Source organism: Macaca mulatta, chromosome 4, assembly GCF_049350105.2.
Source record: "Macaca mulatta isolate MMU2019108-1 chromosome 4, T2T-MMU8v2.0, whole genome shotgun sequence".
Taxonomy (NCBI): domain Eukaryota; kingdom Metazoa; phylum Chordata; class Mammalia; order Primates; family Cercopithecidae; genus Macaca; species Macaca mulatta.
Window position 1 is genome coordinate 8602041 of NC_133409.1, and position 23566 is coordinate 8625606.

A 23566-nucleotide genomic window follows, 5' to 3' on the forward strand; every position below is an offset into this window, starting at 1 on the left:
GCCACCGTGCCCAGACCCTTCTTGTGTTTTTAGGTCTCTTCTGAGAAGATCACAAAAGATAATAGAATATGTATCCATATAAAGTCTTGACTAAGAAATATCATGTATTACTTTCCAACTAGATGAATGAGGATTAATGGAAGGAGGAAGGATGGGATCCGATACCTGAGAAGCATTCCCATAATGTGTGCTCGTGTGTGGAGAGACAGTTTTATACCTATTATTTTTTTAGTAATGTTATATAAATAATTACGTAATTTTTGGGGGGCTACTATTCCTTGTAAATAAAAGCCTATATTGACAAGATGACGACTAGCAAACAGGGTACATTTTGTAGGGAGGGAACAGAAGTACTCTCTTTTGGTATGGTGCCTCTTGGGATCACAAATTGAATTTGCAAATGACATGCAGTTGCAAGTAACCAGCCCATACATGGTTAAACACATAAAATGCAAAAAGAGGAAGAAGGAACGTGTATGTGCCCTGCAAGTCCACATAATTAAAATAATAATTACTACCTTTACAAAGTCTCTCTAAGGCAAGTAGGCCATACTGTTTAGTACTGTCTTTACAGAAAACATGCTGCATGAAATAACTGGTATTTGGGGAGAAAAAAATAAAGACCTCAAAATTAAAACAAGGAAAAAGTTAATACCATAAGAAATGAAATAGAGTAAAACTTTTTTAATGATGCCAAACCATGTTCATACAGGTTGTATAAGCTATAATAGACGGATTACATACATAGATACGCATGCATGTACATGTACACCAGATTCTTTTGCCCTTTCAGTGCCATCAAGAAGAATACACTGGTATGTATATCTTTACAATGAATGAATGGAGATTTTTGCACACCTCTTTCCGAAACTGACAAAACTAGAGAAAAGGAAAAAAAAAAAGGGTAGACACGGGAGAAGATCTGAGTGTTTTCAACTATCTTCATCTATAAACAATACAGAATATACACCCAACTACTGCAGAATACACATTCTTTTAAGTGTATGTGAAACATTCATCAAAACAGACCATATGCTGGGCTATCAAAAAGTTATTACTAGATTAAAAAAAGACTACCATCTTACCATATACATACTGAGCATAATAAATTAGAAATCTACAACAATATGATAAATAGAAAAGTCTCAAATATTTGGAAACATTTGGAAATAAAACACAGATCAAAGAAGAAATTACAAAGAAAACTGGAAAAAACTTTTGTACTGAATGATAATGAAAATACAGCATAATAATATTTGTTGGCTATAGCTAAAGCATTACTCAGAGAGGAATGTATATCCTTAAAAGAATAGTCTCACAAGTACAAAAGACAGGTCTCAAATCACTGATCTTCTACCTTTAAGATGCCCCCAAGTAAAATTAAACCTTAGTAGAATAAAGATATAAAAGCAGATATCAATAAAACAGGAAAAAAATGAGAAAAATCAACAAAACCAAAAGCTGATACTTACAAAAAGGTTGATAAAACTGATAAAACTCTAGAACCAGATTGAATCAAGAAGAAAAAAAAAGTAGATTATTTGAAGTCAACCAATTTAGACCAGATAAAAACCTACATATAACTAGAGAAACAACTCTTGCCCAGTTATTGAATGTTTTGTCACCAGGAAACAAAAGGGATAAAAGTAAACTATCAAAATCAAAGAAACATCTAAAACTAAACTGGTGTCATTTTCAGAGTAAACATGTTCTCCAGGTAAAATATTATTTGACTCTAATAATAAATGGTGTGTGATTATCTCAAAACCCTTATTACTTTTGCAGTATAATTACAATACTGAACTGTTCTCTGAAAAGAAACAAGTATAATTGCCCTTATAATGTTCAAGCTTCTCTGGGTTTTTGCACACTTGTTGGTAAAAAAACAAAGAAAAGTCTACCATACTGTTTGGAAACCCAAATACGAATTGAAAAGATCTGAACTCATTTGCTAAACATTTAGTTACATGTAAAGTTATGCAAATTGATGAAACATTAAAATCTTCAAAATTATTTTAAAAATTAGAACTGTATCACAAAGAGAAGGAAGTACAATCTTTAATCAGATTTATTAGCCTTTTCAGCAGATGAAAAAATACAAAATATTTATTACATTTCCTTATGAAAGTATATGAAGCAAAAAGTCTACACCTCTCTACTCTCCACCCCGCTAGGACCCTCAAGCCTGGACTAGATGTTTTTTGCTATACAATACCTAACAAAATGGGCAAAAAACCATTAAAATACACAAAACTCTTTGTCTTTCTAAAAAAGAATTTACTCTATCTTTCCAAAAAAGAACTTACTCATTCTTTATATGATAATGTAAATGGAATATTTCCCATTAAAAAAAAAAACAGTTCAAGATGTGAACATTAAAGATAAAGTTCTTACGTTACAAAAGTATCTCATGTTACATAAGTACCACAAAGCTCCTTAATATAAAAACTGACCTAAATAACAAATAGTTTTAAGAACCAAGAGATTTTACTCACTTTTTTTTAAATTAAAGGGCTTAAAAAAAAAAAAGCCTATTAGAAAAAGCAAAGATCAAAGTTTGATAATATCCAGGGTTTGAGAGTGTGTTGAGAAATAGGCATTTTCGTGCAATACTGGCAGGACAGTAAATTGGTACAAACTTTCTGGAAGGCAACTTAGAAATTTTAACATGAACAAAATAATAAAATTTAAAATGCACTTACCCTTTAACCTAGTAATTCTACTTCAAGAGACTGATCCTTCAAGTACATACGCACAAGTTAATTAACTGACAAACTGATGCAGCATCTCTTCCACTGAGGAGACGGGAAACGTTCACTGCTGGACATTCTGCCGCTGCCTATTTAGGAAGGTGCCTTTAGTGGTAATGAACAGGTCTCAGGAACTACCAGGAGGTTGAGTGACTGAGTTGGAGTGGAAGATACGATCACTGGAGGTGAAGCAATATAAAAGAGCCGAGAGGCCAAAGTACTGGAAGGATTATTTATAAACACATTAAAATCTTTGGAGGGGAGGTGGAAATTTCGGTTCTTTTTCCTTTTGTGCCATTCTTTCTTGAACCCATGCCTGTGACACTTTTAACCCCACTGTTCCAAAAAAAAAAGCAAATTGACTGGCAAGGTCACCAATGACCACTACTTGCCAAATCCAATGGCTGATGATTTCCTGCTCCCACCTATAAGGTCTAAGCGTGACTTCCAGGACTGGCTCCCAACTCTCCTCCAAATCCAGGGGCTCCCCGCTTTGCTCTCCCTTGCTGGATCCTCCTCCTCTTCCTGTTACATGGTGAAGCACCCCACGCTTAGTCCTCAATTTTTCTTTTACACTTATATTCAATTTCTTGATGATACATCCAGTCTCATAGCTCAGAAAGCTTTTGATCTAATGACAATTCTTAATTCTATATATTCTAGGTTCCACTTTCTCACCTAATTCCTGACTGTTACAACCAAATGCCCATTCAACATTTGCTATCAACTTTTATACTTCCAAATCCAATTTTTTGACTTTCTTCCCAAACCTGCTTCTGTAAAAGTGTAAATAAATGACAACTCCAATTGCTTGAAGTTATCACATATCATATCATGCCAAGTCTGTCAAAATTCCTATCTGTTTTACCTTCAAAAAAAAATCTATGATCTGACTACTCAGCACCTTCAACACTACTCCAAGTCACTTTCATCTCTAACTCAACTGCAAAGACTTGCTTACTGGAATCTCTGCTTTCCCCACTGCCCTCAAAGTCTGTTCTAAGGCCAGCAGCTGGAATGATACTTTGAAACGCAAATTATACTTTGTCCCTCCTTTCCTCAAATTCCTCCAATAAACATCTTCTCATCTCAGACTAAAACCCAATCTCCTTACCAGGCCTACAGGCCTTGGATCTGCCAGTGCCTCCCGTCCCCACTGACTTCAACTCCCACTGCTCTTCAGCCTGCTCATTAAGCTCCTCACTGGACCCCGATACTCTCTGAACATGCCTCAGGGCCACCGCACTTTTCGGTTAGGTTTTTTCTTAGATGTCACCTTCTCTAACCAGCCCATATAAAATAGTAGTTCCCTAATCTCAGTTCTCTATTCCCTTATTCTGCTTTATTTTTCCTCACAGCACTTTGTTACAACAGAATATTGCTTGTATTTGTTTTCCTCATTGTCAGTAATCCAACCCCAATCAGAAGGTAAACTTCAGGATGGCAGGCACTTTGCTGGTCAGCTTTTATTTATCATTGGTGTATCCTCCACAGCTGTCCCAGTGTCTAACCTATAGCAGGCATTCAATTAACATTTGCTGAATGAACTACAAAGGCCCAGAGGTGAGAAGACTGAAGGTTTAAGAAATTCCAATAAATACAGAACGACTCAAGCTGTGGTAGGATGCGGAAGATGTGTACATATAAGTGTGTGCTTCAGGTATAGCAAAAAGTAAAAAAAAAAAAAAATGAAACCTGAAAGGTAAGCTATGGCAAATCACAAAGAAACTTGTAGGCCGTGCTAAGGAGTTCTGTATTTTTTTCTCAGAGTAAGGAGGAATCACTAAAAAATCTTCAAGCAGGGAAAGGTAATGACAGACTACAAAATAAAGATGGGTTTGAGAGGCCACAGAAGAAGGAATACCAGTTGTGGGGTTCCGATACAGACATGGTTTGAAGTAGGTAAAGGCAATGGGGATGAAGGAAGGTAAGCAAATCTGAGAGAGACAGGAAGTAACCTGACTGAACTTGGTGTTTTTTCGGGACCATGGTAACAAGTTACAAAGTCTAAACTGCCCAACAGAATACTGAAGGAACAAGAAAAGTGTAACTGAGAATTCCAAAACAAAAGACCTGTAATTTCTGTTAATCCACAAGGTAACTGAGCATCTGCTACTTAAACTGTCAACAATACAAAATTATGAGCATCACTATTAAAGGTAAATTTCAAGATAAAATATCCGCCTTTGAAAATATTTAGGCAATGATAAACTAATGAGCCTTATGTTGCATTTTTATAGAAGTCCAAGCAACTTCTGTAAAAACAGTAACATTGAGTTGGCAAGGAACTGCTATTTCTGTACATTTTCTCTCCAACTTGAATTAATGCATTCATTTTATAATCAGCATTTTTAAAGAATACAATTGCAAAGCAGTATTAGACAACATCACAAAGAAACAACAAACTTTTATAAAGCAAGTATGTGCTAGGTATTATGCTAAGTATTCTCCATGTATCACCTCATTTAATCTTCACAAGAACTGCAGGGGTTTATAATGCTCCAATCTTCTTTTTTCCCCGCTAAGGGACAGGGTCTTATTCTGTCACCCAGGCTGTAGTATAGTGGTGCTATCATAGCTCAACTTCCTGGCCTCAGTGATCCTTCCACATTAGCCTCCCAAGTAGTTGGGACCACAGGCATGTGCTACCAAGCCCAGCTACTTTGTAAATTTTTTTGTATAAAGGGGTCTTGCTATGTTGCCCAGGTTGGTCTAGAATTCCTAACCTCAAATGATCCTCCCACCACAGCCTCCCAAAGTGTTGGGATTACAGGCATGAGCCACCATGCCTGGCCATGTTCCAATCTCATAGATGAGACAATTAAGACGGTTAAAAGTCACAAAGCTGGGATTCAAAAACCAGGAAGTGAGTTCTCAAAAATACAATGTATTCTGTCTCCCACATTTATTTAAGTAAAAAACCAAATCGCTTGATGCTTCAGGAAAATTCAGTTATTTTATGCATTTCTATAGTGAAGATGAAGGAACTGATTTTACCTTATGACAAGATTCAATCATTTATTTTTCAGTTTACTAGGTTATTGCTATGTGCTGGGCACTATGCTAAACACTAGAAATAAAAATGGTAAGCAAGACAAGAGATTATAGGTGACTGGGTAAATAGAAAATTTTAAAGATACTAACAATACCCAGTTGATCCTCAAACAACAAGGGAGGGTTAGGTTGTTAGGGACACAGACCGCATCAAAAATCCTTGTGTAACTTTCAGCTCTCCCCAAATGTAACTACTAATAGTCCACTGTTGTCTGGAAGCCTGACAGCTGATCAACATATATTTTGCATGTTTTGTATGTGTTATATACTGTATTCTTACAATAAAGTAAGCTACAGAAAAGAAAATGTTATTAAAGCGGGGTGTGGTTGCTCACACCTGTAATCCAAGCACTTTGGGAGCCAGAGGCAGGAGGATCACTTGAGCTCAGGAGTTTGAGACCAGCCTGGGCAACGTAGGGAGACCCTCTCTCTACAAAATAAAAAAAAAAAAAAAAAATTAAATTTAAAAAGAAAATGTTAAGAAAATCATAAGGAAGAGAAAATACATTTACTATTCATAAAATGGATCACCATAATGTCTTTATCTTTGTAGCCTTCACACTGAAGAGGAGGAGGAGTTGTTAGTATTGCTGTCTCATCAGTGGTAGAGGCAGAAGAGGTCGGGAGGTGGAAGGGGAGGCAGGAGAGGCAGACACACTTGATGTAAGTTTACAGAAATACATAATAATTTCTGCCTTTTATCTTTTTCATATCTCTAAAAGCATTTCTATACAATACCAATCCTTTTTCCACCACTTACTTTAGTTTCAATGCCCATATCACCCATGTCGTAAAAGAATCCAAAGCAGTCTTATATAATCGGAACCCTTCTGCCAGACAGTCTAACGTCCACCTGTTTTCTGGTACTGTTTCCTCTATATCTTCCTCACTGTCTGGCACTGGTTAAGAAGCACTTATCTTCATCAAATCATCTTCTGTTAATTCCTCTGGTGTGGCATCTATTAGCTCTTAAGATTTCTCCAAGATCCACATCTTAAAATCCTTCACCCACCACCTTTTCTGCCACATCCACAATCTCTTTCAGGACTTCCTTGACTGGCTCTGCACCAAATCCAGTGAAGTCATGTGCCAACACTGGACACAATTTTGCCCCCCCGCTAGGAATTTATTGTTTCGACCTTGACGTCTTTCATGGCTTTTTCTGTAATAATAATGGCGTCTTCAACAATGTAATCCTTCCAGACATTCATGATGTTCTATATGGGTTCTCTTCCCTAGCAATCCTTTCCATAGAGTACGACATGTAAAGAGCCTCAAAGGTCCCTATGACCCCCTGAGCTGGAAGCTGAATTAGAGATGTGTTTAGGGGCAAGTACACCACTTCGATGCCTTCACTGTTGAATTCATGAGGCTCTGGGTGGCCAGGGGAATTGCCCAAAATTCAAAAGAACTTACTGACAATAGTACGCTGACTTCAGGGACAAAGCATCGATCAAACCAAACTAGAAAAAGGGTTCTCATTGTCCAGGCCATCTTGCTGTACAACTGAAAGACTGGAAGCTGGTGTTTATCTTTTCAAGACTCAGGGATTAGCAGGTTTATAGATATGGGCAGTCCTGATCAGAAACCTGATTTATATTTGCATAAAACAGTAGAGTTAGCCTATCCATGCCTTAAATGCTGGTGCTCACTTCTTTTCCTTACTAATAAATGTGCTTTATGGCATTTTCCCCTCCCAGAATAGGGTGCTTTCATCCGCATTAAAGACCTGTTCACACAGATGAACTTTCTCCTCAATGATTTTCTTAATGGCATCTGGGAACTCATCTGTTGCCTCTTGCTTAGCAGCTGTTTTTCCTGTTATCTTGACACTTTTTAAAGCCAAACCTTTTTCTTAAACTATCAAACCATCCTTTGCTGGTAATAAATTCTCCAGCTTTAGATCTTTCACTTTCCTCTTGCTTTAAGTTGTCATATACTGACTTCGCTTTTACTCAAATCATATTAGAGTTTATAGGTATGCCTTTCTCATAGTAATCCTGCACCCACATAAAAGCTGCAACTTCAACAGGTGATAAACAGATAATTTGCAAAAGGTGCAAGGTTTTTGTGGCATAGCTGCAGAGGTGGCTTCACCAATTTCCTTTACTTCTTTCCTTTCCCTGTACCCGACCCCCAATGATTTCACTTATCTTGAAATGGTGGTAACCACAACTGCAGAACCTCAATCTACATATGAAGCAATTCAACTTTTTCTCATAATGTCATGACTTATCTCTGTTTCTTGGAAGCACTTCCATCATCACTAGTGGAATTCCCATGGGTTCCCTGGTACTACTCAAGGTTTACAGTTCATACTAAACACGATTAAAAATACTCAAGAACTGTGAGAGATCACTTTTTACCGCAATAATGCAATTTACCAAAGACACGAAAAGCTCATTTGAGATGATGAGAGTCACAATGCATTTAAAGTGAATACTCGCAACACTTGAGCTCACCATAATAGTAACAGGAGGCAGCTATGAAATTACTGCAGTAGTGCACTATGTATTACAGTTAAGGTTTAATATACTGAATCTTGACATCTGATGACACTTCTCGACTGTGAATGGCACCATGTACAATAAGTGTTTTCAAGTATAATGTCTGATACATTTTAACTTATAATTTTTTTTGCTATATTTTATGGTAGTAAATGAGAAAACAGGCTAGCATATACATACATTTTTTGCATTGTATCTAATTTTTCCAATTTTTTTCAACATTTCAGGCTACATGGTTCATCTGTGCATTTTTTCAAATTGTTGCAAATCTCCAAAAAATTTTCCAATAGATTTATTTTTGAAAAAAATCCACTTCAAAAAGTGGACCTGCACAGTTCAAATCTGTGTAGTATGTGCTATGATCAGGGCAAAAGTGTACTTTGGAAGAACATGTGTTGTGGGTGGTTAAGATTGGTCTTTTCAGTCAACTAGCCTACCATGGTATTCTCATAAAAAGAACTTAAATTAAGATAATTTGATAATACTACTGAATACACTGATACTACTGAATACTGAATACTACTACTGAATACACACATCAAACTATGAAGATTAATCCTATAAATATTTCTAGCAAAAAAAGCAAAAACAAATCAACCTCAAGATATGTATCCAAAGACAAACAATTTTTAAAACAAAAGGATCCTTAGGTCATTTACACTAACTCCCTGGTTTTGTAAGTGTGGTAATAGATACAGAGAGGTCAGAACTAACTTTCTGAAAAACACAGCTTCTAACTCAGTGCTCTTTCCCAGTTTAATACCTTTTCAGAACTAAAGTGGCTTACAGAATGATCAGAATAAATCTAATAGGTCAGTAAAAGTTTCAATACTGCACACTGATCTATTTGCTATATTAGATGAACTCATTTGCTTAGTATAAAATGAGCTGAATATTATTGGATACACTTAGCAATAAAAGTCAATGTTAACTTTTTCTGATCATGACACTAATAGCCCAGTATACTTTCAAAAATCTCCTTTTCTGTACAGTTTTTCAATACCACACAATTAAGGAAAATGAGAAAGATTCCATGGTTTAATATTACACAAATATAGATTTTAGTTTATGTTTAACCTGCTCATTTTTTAAAAATAAAATCTATCAACAGAATTTACACAAAACTTTTATTCCAAGGAATTAATTTCATCAAGTTAATGGGAAATGTTTATGATCTCTGAGTTTACTTGTTGAATAAATGACTAGGGTAATAAAGAATAGGCTATCTGGGAAATAAAAAGCAGCAGGTACCTTAACAAAATGCCAATACTTTTTGTTGGACACAATACTAACAGTATTCCTAGTTTTTTCTTTTCGTTTTTGAGACACGGTCTCACTCTGTCACCCAGGCTGGAGTGCAGTGGCGCGATCTCAGCTCACTGCAACTTCTGCCTCCCAGGCTCGATTCTCATGCCTCAGCCTCCCAAATAGCTGGGATTACAGGTGACTGCACATTCCCAACTAATTTTTTGTATTTTTAGTAGAGATGCAGTTTCACCATGTTGGCCAGGCTGGTCTTAAACTCCTGACCTCAGGTGATTCACCCACCTCAGCCTCCCAAAGTGTTGGGATTACAGGCATGAGTCACCGCGCCCAGCCCTAGCTTTTTCAATAGCAAATTAGGGTCCACATTTCCATATAGTTTTACTAATATAAGAAAAAAAAAATTAATGGCCCAGAAAACCAGTAATTTATTTTTCATTTCCCGTTAAAAACAAACAAACAAACAAACAAACAAAAAAACTCTAGGAGTAGTGCAATTATTATTGCTAAAAATATTAAAGGGTTAAGTAACAATAAGGAGCCAACCCAAGGAAGGGGGGCAGAGGGAAGAGATGGGGAAAGAGAAACCGGGAGGGAAGGAGAACTGAGAACACAAAAGCGTCTGGATAATTTCTTATGAGATGTCACCCTCCAAAATCCCTTTTAATGTCTAAGGACCCCTAAATATGAACTTTACGTTTTTATTATCTTAGAAATATCAGTTAGGTGTTTTTAATTTTATGCTTAAATAAAATTTCTAACAACCAATAACCTATTCCTCATAAACATCACAATAACTTAAAATAAACTGACAAAAAAGGACAAGGCCCAAATCTAAGTTCTGGAAATTACTTACTGCAGGTACCAATAATTTCTTCACTTCTTCAACTGCTCTCTTCAATTTGATTTCTGCTCTGTTCTGAGCATCTTCCACAGTGATTAGTACATGTAAATCTTCATTTAGATGCTCCCAATTGGGCTTGCCTCTATTTTGCTCCTCCTAAAAAATTTACAGAGTACACAATTAAAATTTTTCTCTTTAAAGAGAGTACATCTTTCATAATACTAACCTGTTGTCAATTATTTAAGCTGTGTTTGCATTATTTTGCTATGACGGCATTACAAGTCTTGGAATTATTTTCCTGGGTCCTCAAAGCTTGGTTGAATGTGATACTACTGGGTCAAATGATAATTAATTCAACACGTATTTGCTGAGCACGTACTTTCTACCAGGCACAGAACCAAATGCTACAAGATCAGCCCCTAGCATGCTCCTATGCACTAAGAAACATAGATCTGATACTGTCCTTACATTACCATGAAAAACACTTTGAGAAACATATCATTATTTCTGCATTTTACTTATGAGTAAACAGAAGGTCATCAAGGTTAGGGGGGTTACTTCTCAATGTCACACAGCTAACAGGCTGTCAATTTAGGAGCTGAATCAAAGTTTTCATTCTCCAATTCAGTGATCTTTCCACTTCATTACAACTGTTTTTAATGATATTGGTTGTCTTCAGCATTAGAAAAGGTATTTTGCGTATAGATGTTATTGTGTAAGATGACTGCCACTTGTTTTAAGTACTTCATATGGTAATTATGAAATAGTTTTATCTACATTCCCATCAGACCATACTTTAAAATTAACTGTAAGGCTACTCTTTAATTATATCAAGTCATAAACACTAGTTTCATAGAGAATATCTGTATTTCATTTCCTTAATGCCTTCTAGTAAGAAATATCCCCATGTTGAAAACCTGGTCAAGCTACAGGGAGGTTAAATAGAGTTGGTCATAATTTCAGAATCGCTGTTTCAAGAGAAAGTGTTTTTAAATAAAATAAGAATATAAGTAGTATATAAATGGCATATATAAATGCACCTGGCACAGAGCAAGGTACCAGGCAAACAATAAATATCTGCTGTTGTTGGACCTTTATTTTAGAAGTTACCATTTACCTAATTGCTAGATTCCAATAAAAGAAAATAAAGCAGGCATAATAAAACTGCTTTCTGCAACAATTCACATAGATTTTAACAGTAAATGCTTCTGCTTTATTTTTAATTAATACATCTTTAGGATGAAAATGTATCCACATATTTTAAGGGAATACAAAAAAAAAAAAAAAATCAGACACAATCCTATGCTGGGCCGTCTATGTATTTCCAAAGAGTGAACTCTGAGTCAGCACAGTATTTTACAGGGGTACCATCTGTCCAACACTATGTGAACTACCAGCTCAGAATATCTGACTGTTTCAACATAAGGTCACATTACATTCTTTTTGATGATGTCGTATCTTTACAAAGCTAGGTTTTAGCGGTTGCTGTAATAAAAATCAAGTCCATACAAAAATCCATGTGGAATAAGAAAAGAGGGTGGCAGTATAAAAATCTGATTCCAAAGTTTGAGAATTTAAACAGCACTCAAGAAAATACAAATGCTATTAGTAAAAATGTGGTTATTTACCAAAAAAATGTATAGTGTGTTTCAACTCACTATTTAATATAAATACTAATTGTTTGTAAATATTTAATAAACATAATTCTGAAATATTTATTTTTGACTAGGGTACACCATGCAAACTAACGGGGAAACCAAGGAGTCAATGAATCAAGAAATTGGAAACCTTGGGGTTATCTGTATGGCAAGAAATAAAATGTGTATTAATATCTCTACTGTGGCAAGAAAAATTAGTTTTGTTATCCAGATTTCAATTGTTATGTTCAAGAATGCTAACTATTTTCTCACCAAAATTCGTATTTCTATTTATTTATTTATTTTATTATTATGGTTTTTTTTTTTTTTGGAGAGAGACCTACAAAAGCTACTAGTCTGGCATTATTTGGTGGGCCTAGAAGTGCACCTATCTGCCTAAATGCATATGTATGAGGGACTCCTGCTTCCAGGCAAGATACAGTAACAGGAACCAGATTCACCTTCCTGCTGAAACAACCAAAAAACTGGCAAAACACATAAACAAATTTCAAGCCACTGGACATCAGACAACTAAGGACAAATGATGCAAAGAGTTGGGAAAAACTGAGGTAAGTCTACGACTGCCCCCACTCACTGGCTTGAGAGTCTCCAGACAACTCCATGAGGAGACTAAACAAGAGGGGGAAACCGAGGCAGCCAGAGCTCACAGGGTCCTGGAAGAGCTGCCACTCAAATATTCAGCTGAACACTGATCATTGCATACTCAAGAGGAAATTCCAGCGGCCAGGGAAGGAACCACCCAAAAGGATTCCAGGTCAAAGTGCCTGGCTCTAGAAAAGAACAGACTGAAAGACATCAATGATTCCCGGGGGTAAGGCACACAGAAAGGTCTTGCCTCAGTGGTAGGAAGTAACTAAACCTAATCTGAGCATTGTTCCAGTACAACTAAATACATTTTAAAAGTAAGACCAAATGCCTCAAATTATTTCCAACTAACTTAAATGTGTCCCAGGACAAAGCTCAAAGATATTTATACGAATATAAAAATATCCATCCAACAACGTAAAAGTCTGGCATACAATTAGAAATTAACAGGCATGCAAAGCAGCAAGAAAAATGCAATACATAATGAGACCGTCCCCCCCACCAATCAAGCCACTCAAACCAATCTAGAAGTGATACAGATGTTATTACAAAGACATTAAAAGCTCTATGTGTGTGTCAAACACTGATGCATATAAACACTAATACAATGAAAATGGAGGAACATTTATAATAAAATATATTTGAGAAAAACTTAAGAATAAAAACTAAAATTGTGACTTGCCACAGAAACCTTTATACATGGAGAAAAGCCAGAGAATTTAAAAGGAATAATTATTTTCATGATAGAAACAAAGTTGCAGTATTTGCCATTTTGCTTTATTGCAGGAATACATTTTTAAGGTGTAAAACACCTTGGCCAATGCATACTCTTATTAACTCAACAACTTAAATGATAATTAAAAATATAAAAACAGGAGAAAGCTACATCTACCCTGTTGGCTTCAAACTAAACATTTTTGCTTACACTTTTAAAAACAATTGAAAGAGCAAAAACTTTCAAAGATGGAGAAGTTAATGGGAATTGTGTACTTCCACTCCCACCAAAAATTTTTCTACAACACTGTAGAGTTTAATATGTACAAACTCGGCCAGGAACGGTGGCTCATGCCTGTAATCCCAGCACTTTGCGGGGCTGAGGCAGGAGGACTGCTTGAGCCCAGGAGTTCAAGGCCAGCCTGGGAAACACAGTGAGACCCTGTGTCTATTATAAATAAATAAGATGTCCAAATTCATAAGAAATAAGAAAATGGGAAAGGAAACCATTTAAAAATTAAGAATCTAGAAAGCAGATGGTTAACTTAAAATTTAGCAGACTTTAGTTAAGAAACTTATTTCCTTGCAATCCCCCAATCCCCCCCAAAAATATGGAGGAAATGGGCAGCAGTGAAAATCGGGGTGAGGGTGGGGCTGAGATTGCAGGACTAGATGAACTCTCATTGAAACAGCAGCTCAATCCCCATATCCCCTATCCACAAATGGCTAGCTATCAAGCACCCCCTAATTCCCAGCAACAGACCAGAAACTGATTCCAAAAGGAAGTAAAACACTTGCTGAAACTGCATTAGAAGAACAGTTGACAGGGTAACTTCCACACTGACGGCTGGGCTGGCCGGCCATCTCCCCTGCTCCACATGCAGAGCAAGGGAACCCAGGCCCACATCTTGGGGACAGGAGACTTGAACAACTGACCCTGGCTTCAGAGAGTTAAGAAAAAACACTACAATGCTGAAACAAGTAAAGAATGCTCTATTTAAAAATTCTGAATACAAATAGAAACTCCTGTAACTAAAAATATGAGAGAAAAGATGAAACACTTGATAGAAAGTTGGAAGACAAACTTAGGAACTCTCCCTCTAAGTAGCAAAAGACACAGAGAAAAAAAAATGGTGCAGAACTGTGTAATAGTAGAAGACTAGTCCAAGAGGTTCAGAAACTGAAATGACAGATGTCCAACTACCAATATAAAGAAAAAGAAAGCAGAGGGAGAAAAATCATCAATGTTACACATTTTACGCAAAACTGAGGGATCTGAGCTTCCAGACAAAAAGGACCCCGAGTTTTCACCACAAGGAATAAATGAAGTGGACACTTCAAAATCAAACAATGTAGCAACTGAAAGTAAACACTAAAAGCACCTCTTTTAGTGTTTTGGAGGGTGTGAGGTGTGAAGAGAGAGACTGACCAACCCCTGTTTTCCAAATCAGGCCTCAGAAAATCTTTCATGCATGCAAGTGTCACACAAAAAAAGGCTTTGAGGTCATGCTACCCAGAAGCCACATTTATTCTACTGTAGTCCATTCCAGCTCAAGAAGAGTTAAAGTAAATTCCTTCAGTGAATTTGGAGTTTAGTAATTATTTAATACAAACACTATTTTTCCCTGTGATTTCATTCTGTTTCTTAAGCAGATTATAAAGGCAATCTGGAATTGGCAAATTTTATAGAGAAATCAATAAAACACACCCCAAAAGGTCCTCTTTTAGTCATAAAGTAAGTATAGATACAATTATAGGATGGTTACTTCTGAACTCAAAATATCCATAGTAACAATCCACTCGCAAAACCCATTTTCTCACTTTAATAAATAAATCAGGACACAGAAAAGGTTGAAATAAGCAGACAGGAGGGATGACGATATGGACGCACACCAAAAATGCTGTATTTATCAGTAACTGTGTTCTATGAGGCATTCGTTTCTTTTTACAATTATGTTTCAAATCATCTTTCAGGGGTTAACAGCTGAGATATTGATGTGGAAAAAAATAGCTCATGACTACCATAATGTCTGTTTTACAGTTACTAAAAAGCAGTATCATTTCATAATATATATGACACTAAATCTTCAGCAATATAGAAGAACACAGTTTTGCATCAATATAATCCCAAATTTACATTTTCCAGCACAGTACTGTCCCCTGATTTCTGAACCTCCAATTCAACTGCCAACTAGAAATGTGTACTTCAATCTCTAAAGCAGCCTGAACTCCACATGTCCAAACTGGGGTTCATACCTCCCTGCTTCAAATCTGTCCACAATTATGTCTTAGCTATTACTCATCCTGAATGAATTTTCTGAATCAGCGTGGATTTTTAGAACTTGCGGCTTTATAGGAAATCTCTGAAACATAGTCATGGCTTACTTGTGCTTTGACAGAGACTGGCTGCTGCACATGCACCCATTCATGTCTATCCACACTAACTTGAAGTGCTGTGTTCATTCACTTCCCATGACAGGCTCAGATTTGCTCCATGCTGTATATTGGCCATTCCCCAAACATGGATTTTGATACCCATAAGTTTATGGAAGCTATCACCTACATCTACAATGCCTCCTTTCCCCTTCTTTAATACTTTTCTTTTTTTTTTCTGTATCATATAGTAACTTAGTTATCTGTGCATTGTCTTTTTCTAGCTATTAGAAAGTCTGCTCCAAGTTGAATATCAGAATCGTCTCATTGATTTTCATACTCTTGACAGTAGGTACACATTCATTTTACACATATCTGGCTCTAAACAAGTATTTACTGAATTGAATAACTGAACTTTTATGATTGAAGAGCATCATTAAAATCAAATATCAAACTGTGCATGAATATGCTGCAGCTTTCCCATAGTGCTCTGCTGTACTCATGATTATTGTGTCTGTTTAGATAATCCTTCATATATTCGCCCTTGCTCATGTATCTTGGTTTCTGGGACTGCTTCTTTCTTTCTCCTTGGTGACCAGTTGTACATGACAATTTTTACTCCATTTCTTGTTCTCTTACTTCTAGTCAATTCTCCCAGATTTTCTACAATAACGCTTACGAGGTCCGGTTTTCACACCCCATCAAAGACTGCTTTTCTTTTACTCTAAAACCTCAGTGCTACCTTGTTTTGACGTATCAGAAGAACAGGAAACAAGATGGGTCAAAAGTATTTTTAAAACTGCAAGACTCAAGTTCTATCTCAATATAACAGCAAAGTGACAGCAAAGGCAAATTACATACAAATACTATATGTATAAATATGTTCAGAGCTCAAAACCACTAATCTTCCATCTTTTTAGGGTGCAATAACAAGAGAGGTTCCAAGGAAATGGAAAATAGCTTTATTTATACAGCAAATTAAAATTTAGTAGCATATTAAGCAACTTTATAATTCATTCACACTTGATGGCAGAGCAGATAGTCACAATTATTAATGATTCTTTATTATGGTCTATATTCTTGACAAGTATACTATGGTGAGATAAATTAGCCTAAGGTGATGATAAACACTTAAAAATGAAAATGATGATCGCAATTAAGCTTTTATCAAACACTTACTGCTTGCCAAGGACAATGCTAAGCAATATAAATACATCACCTCATTCAATCCTCGTAAGTTACATGAACATGGGACTATCGGTCTTACCAACATTTCACATGATTTAGTCAAGTCAGGCAGTAAGTGTTGTACCACCAAGCTACCATACCTAGCTAGAGTAACTTTAGAGCATGCACCCTCAACAACTAATTCCTAGCACAACATATCACCTACATGAGAAATTGTCCTAAAACAGCATCATAAAATAGTGAAAAATCAGAAACAGAACACAGAATAGTGGAATCTCTAGAATTTTTTACTTTACCTTTTTACCTTTAAATATTTTTGTGTAGAATTCTAAGCACATCTTGTCCTCACAGAATTCTAGAGCTGGTGGGGACTTTGAAGGCAGATAAAGGGGTAGATGAGATTATTTAGTAGATTTGGTTTTGTCTTTCTGTATTCGTCCTATCTCCTAACTTCATGCCAAGTATTCTTTCTCCATAAATGAATTTCTGAGTAAGTCACATCCACAATAATGTCAAGAACTGGGAGAAACATCTGCTATAACAGATCTCTTTGCACCTACAAAAATGTTTTCTCCCTAAATGAGAGATTCACCTATCAAATTACAATGATACATACATACAAAAAGGATAAATCTGTAGCTATTTCACTTACATAAAATTCCTCTAGTCTTTAAAGTTTTAAATAGGTGAGGTTGTTAAAACTAAAATTAGATCTTAATATACAATGCATATTTCCAACATTATTACTAAGTTAGGACTAATTAACCCCATTGTTTATAACTAAATTTTACTACTTTTCAATAAAATAGCTTCCATTTCATTTTTGAAGCCACTGTATACAGTGATGTAAAACTACGAAGTAAAAAAATAATCTCAATATTTGACAAACCACTTTTGTTTTGGATTTTTGAAAAACTTTCAGTCACTGCTCTATGAAGTTTAAAAGTATGCTCTAATTACAGTATCTGTTTGAACAACGGGATTCTATAACATGAAGGATTAGAGCATACTGACTGTCCCACCCCTGCTGACAAACTCTTTTAGTTATGCATTTGTAGTCAAGCAAATGAGCATAAGACTGCTGCTCCTACTGTGCTCTTGTGAAAGTTCACACGCCAAAACTTCTCCAAACAGAATTCAAAAGTGTTACATACTGACGCAAACCAAGGTTCCAATAACATGCTTGTTGTGAATATATACATTTTAAGATAAATATTAAAGCTTAGACATATTACCATGTCCAGTTGTACATATAATCTTAGATTAGTTGAAGAAATGTTCATTGAGAAACTGGGCATAAAGTAGATTTCACACAATTTAATTCCTCACTGACTCAGTTACAAAAGTAGACCTCAAAAAACTTTTAAAAACTTGAACATGAGTCCAACAAAACCTACATTTTCAAAGCAAATTATTTTTTAATAAAATATGAAAATTAGGATAATTTTATATTCAGTCCGTTGAAATCATCATCTAGGAAAGTCATTCAGCAGGCATTCAACAAATACTTATTAAATGAAGCACAAAGGAACAAGTTGCTAAATTCAAGTTAACTTTTATTGTGTTAAGCCAAATAATTTCCAAGTTAAAAACAACAGGACTGTAACATCTATCTCCTACAGACACAGTACTTATTGACTGCCAGTTCTGTTTTCCAATTTTCATACATTAATTCTTCTAATTTAATTGTTAATTACTTTATGTCTAAACTAAATTTATGTAACCCCAGTACTAGCCAAATAATACTATTCTGGCCCCACGATGACCAAAATGAGCGAGATTTCTCTGATATGAGCTAGTTTTAGCATGCCGAAACTGGACAAGATCAGTTGAAAAGTTGAGTATGATCTTGATGAAACACAGTTAAGGCTGAGAAGAGTGAATTAAATATATACAAAAAGTTTCCCATAAAAAGACAAAAATCATCAAGTGATTTGTTATTTCCCAACAACTTTAAAGCTGACTAATATTTAACAAAAATAGTGATGATAGAAATAAATGATTGTTGGGAAATCCTTTTATAATAGAAACTTTGGGCTGAGTTCCTGTTGCTAACAAGCACCCATATAAAATTAGTTACTGTCCATCAAAGCACAAAATATTTCCTCACAGCATTAAAATAATCCTTTCACTAATTCATATGTGAGATTTTGTACACTAGGTCTTATTCTCACTATCATCTAGGGACACAAGGTAATTAAAAGGCACAGAAAAATGAAATAACTTTTAGAATGTGATGTTTTAAAATACTCAACTGAATATTTACTGATAGTATACCAGGGGAAAAATACATAAATAAAAGACTAACATTTCTACCTATACTCATTTTCCTCCCTAAATCATCAAAATCCCAGTTTCAATAATCATCTTTCAATCAAATTTACCCCTTCCAGGTTCTCCCAGACAGGATGTTCCCTGAATACTCCCATTCTATTATTTTTTCTTTTAACATCATCAGTATGGTATGTATGATTCCTAAAAAGTTTCAAGAAGTATGGAATCAGACTCCTCTCCATATCCTTTAGCACAGACTTTTTAATAAGTGCTCCCTAGAGCACAGCATGAGATACAAAAATAAAGTTAGTGCAGTCAATATCAACCAAAACAAAAAACATATAGGGCTTTACACTCAGCACTTGATATTCATAAAATAACTAATCCTTTCAACAATCTTAGAGGTAGGCATTATTATAATCACCTATTTCTCATTTAAAAATGAGATAAACTAATGGGCAGAAACCTAATGCAATGTACTCAGTTAAACTGACTTCAGATGACACTGTCTGCCTTTGAAGACCTGACAACTACCTATTAAGAAGAAAGGCTAAATACAATACTTAAAAGCCAACATAATGAAGATTATAACTATTTCATTGAAAATGATAAAAAGAAACAAGATGGCCAGGCGCGGTGGCTCACGTCTGTAATCCCAGCACTTTCGGTGGCTGAGGCGGGGGGATCACGAGGTCAGGAGTTTGAGACCAGCCTGGCCAACATGGCAAAACCCCATTTCTATCAAAAATACAAAAATTAGCCAGGCGTGGTGGCAGGCGCCTGTAATTCCAGCTACTCGGGAGGCTGAGGCAGGAGAACTGCTTGAATTCGGGAGGCAGAGGCTGCAGTGAGCTGTGCCACTGCACTCCAGCCTGGGCGACAAGAGCAAGACTCCGTCAAGAAAGAAAGGAAGGGAAAGGAGGGAAAGGAGAGAGAGAGAGAAAGAGGGAGGAAGAGGGAAGAAGGAGGGGGAGGGAGAGAGAAAAGGAAAAAAAAAAGGAAACAAGATGTTTTGAAAAATCCAGATACAGCCTGTCTCAAGCAAAGGTCATTAACAGGTTCACGTACTGAGGTTTTAAGGAGAGAGTGAGAATGGCAGCACATGGTTCACTGTGCAAATGCTCCATTTTTCAGAGGGAATTTTATTTAGGTATAAATCCCACAGAGATTCAACACAAAACAACTGTTTTACAGTAGTATTTTAAAAATGCGAATGTTTAATATTCATTTTCTGATACTCTAAGGAATTTATGATACCACACTTACTAATCACTTAATAGCTGTTTAGTGTTAAGCAAAATGCTTGAACTCATCTATGCCTCACTGTCCTCATCTACAAAAGAGAGACAAATATAGTACTAACATCTCAGAGCTACGATGAGTTTTAAGTGTTCAGATAGCACATAGAGTAGTACCCATCATATAAGAGCTCTGAAATTAATATTCCCATAATGTAACTATGGTATGGACAGGCTGGAATCTAGAATAGATGATTGTAGAAAATTAAACAGAAACGCTGGGAAGGGATGACTGAACAACAAATGACATGACATGACTAGTGGTTATAATTTAGAAAAAGAAAACTGGAAATGCACTTTCAGAATAAAAAGTGCTAGCTTAATTTATTTTTTAACCAACTTAGTTAATAAAACTATATTAACCATTACATGAAAATAAAATTATTTTTAAATATAAAAAAAGCTTAATAAGGACACAACTGTAATCTTTGGGGTTTTAGACTGGAAGAGAGCTCGGTTGATCAAAGCACTAAACTGCCCTCCATGAAGGGTTTGGATCAGAAATGACACATAAAGGAGGACCGCTACAGTTTCCTGGAAAGTGGGATAAACCGTGACTTTTATTATGTCACAAGCAGTACACAACGAATAGTAAAGGGAATTTATAAAAACTTAATGAAATTGAAGGATGAGTTCAAATACTACCTATTCCTTAACTGTTTTCCACTACCCTACTCTATCCAAATTCATTCTCCCTAAGCCCCGCTTTGCTTCCATTGAATCTTATGGCTCTAAAATGATACTTACGATCATACCTTAATATTCCAGTGTACATAACAGTAAGCTCTAGAAAGCAAATACTGCTCCTTTTAATTTTTTGTATTATTCACAAGGCATTAAAAAAGAAAAGTTTGGTACATAACCAGTAGCTATTTCTCTTCTGTCCTGCACAGATCTGAACCTGCACTTTTTATATTTTCATCAGTTTTTAAAATATTAATTTCTGTATTTGTCTCATTTTTGTATAAACAAAGTAGCTCTGAATTCTACAAATGAAATCATGTCAAATACAAATATACTAGTTTCTCAACATATATGCATACTACCATAATTAACATACTACAAACTCATTTAAAAAGAACTATAGAATCCATGGTTTCTGTAATTACGCATTTATTCAACAAATGCTAAACTGTCCTTCTATATTAGGAACCATTTCCCTAAAATATCCACCATTTGTTATTAAATTTCTATTTAATTTGTTATTTGTTATTAAATTTCTAGAACATAAACTGAAAATAGCAAGTAACATAAAATATACTGATTACATGATTACTATGCTCCTAAGCCATATGATGCTTTCTCGTGCATTCTACATATGTATTTTTCTACATTAGTTAGGGAAAATAAATACCAGAAAAATTCAAGATTTACTTTAAAAACTCAGGCAATACTGAAAGAGAGTATTTTACCTGCCTTCTGTGAAATTAAAATGAAAAACACACAACTAAAGAACTGAACCAGAGTCCCATGATCTACCACCACAAGCAAAGTAAGAATTATGCTGAAGGATCCACATACCGTCTGCCCTACTTCCTCCTCAAGCAAAAGATCACAGCCTAATGTTATATATCAAGATTTCCAAAATGTAACAGAGCAACAGCGCATAGCTCATTACGTTACAAAAGGTGTTTCATCCTTGGAATGTTAAGATAGAAGACTAACAGGAGCTCTTTCCATTATTTGTAGTTGGTAGGTTGCAATGTCCTATTCAACCTAGCGGCACTGTGGATATCTGTAGTGTTCGTACTGCCCAAATATTAATTCACAGCTGTCTTCATGTAATCGTGCACACATCAGTGAAAAGCAGTGACAGAAACACAACCGTGTAGAATAATGACTCTAGCTTATGACAATGTCCAGGAATATGTATGTGTGTATGGAAGAGCTATGTTGGCATAAATGAACTTGGAGATCCTCGGCAAGGAAATAGGCACATAATTTATAATTCCACGGGGCTTACCACAGTGCTAAACACTTATCCAGTACTCATATTTGCTGACTGATAAGCGGAATGTCAAAAGTTTGCTCCAAACCCTGAATTTTCATTTGCTCACTGGAGAACAGAGACAAAATGAAAAGAATTGGTTACTCACAAACACACACACAAAAAGGTCTCTCCCCACACTCCATACTCCCCAAAAATCAGACGAGTAGAAAATAGAGTGGGGGAAAGAACACGGACTCAAATGCCAGTCTTATTTCAGTGCCCCTGTAATCTTGAGCAACTCACTCATTATTTAATAAATATATAAATAATAATTGAGTTTCTACTACATCCTGTGAGTGAACAAGGTTTATGACAGGCAAGTGAACAGACATGCAAGCTCTCAAGGAGCCTACAGACTAGTAACTATTTATTTGCAATTGAGGGAGTGACACCAAAGTTCACTGTTATATAAAAGCACATATGAGAGCTGACTGATCAAGGTTATATGACAAAATGTTAACTATTTTTTGAAATCTTATTTTCTCATTTGTAAAGGTTACAAGGTTGCAGGGATTAAAGAAAGTATGTTGAAGACAGTGACTAGTTCATAATACTTAACACTTTTACTATGTAACTCCCATCCCTGTTCTTTCCAGTATCTTCCTTAAAAGATGGCTTTTTAGCTAACAGGGATTCCCCTTAATTCCACTGCAGGATGTCCTTTCTGTCATTATATTAACATAATTAAGCATAAGCACATCCTGCTTCCTCAATTAAGAAGCCTCAAAATCAAAGCCATAGTAAAAAAGAAATTAGCAATTAATCAATGATCCCTTTGGGTTAAAAAATATACAGGCCTGACACGGTGGCTCACACCTGTAATCCCAGCACTTTGGGAGGCTGACGTGGGCAGACCACTTGAGGTCAGGAGTTCAAGACCAGCCTGGCCAACATGGTAAAATCCTGTCTCCACTAAAAGTACAAAAATTAGCTGGGCATTGTAGTGTGCCCCTGTAATCCCAGCTACCTGGGAGGCTGAGGCAGGAGAATCCCTTGAATCCAGGAGGCAGAGGTTGCAGTGAGCTGAGATCGTGCCACTGCACCCCAGCCTGGGTGAAAGAGTGAGAC

General features: G+C 36.0%; 1 protein-coding gene across 9 annotated transcripts in view; it reads right to left on the reverse strand.

The window, feature by feature from the left end:
* The window catches only part of QKI (QKI, KH domain containing RNA binding), a 165359-nt gene that overhangs the window by 34533 nt on the left and 107260 nt on the right, over positions 1–23566 (reverse strand). For all 9 annotated transcript variants that reach the window (XR_013416140.1, XR_013416139.1, XR_003728734.2 and 6 more), the window contains exon 4: positions 10431–10574. Coding sequence is in view for 6 of the 9 variants with exons in the window: in XM_028846996.2 (XP_028702829.1) it covers positions 10431–10574 (144 nt within the window). In the remaining 3 variants the exon portion in view is untranslated. The remainder of the gene's footprint in view (positions 1–10430; positions 10575–23566) is intronic.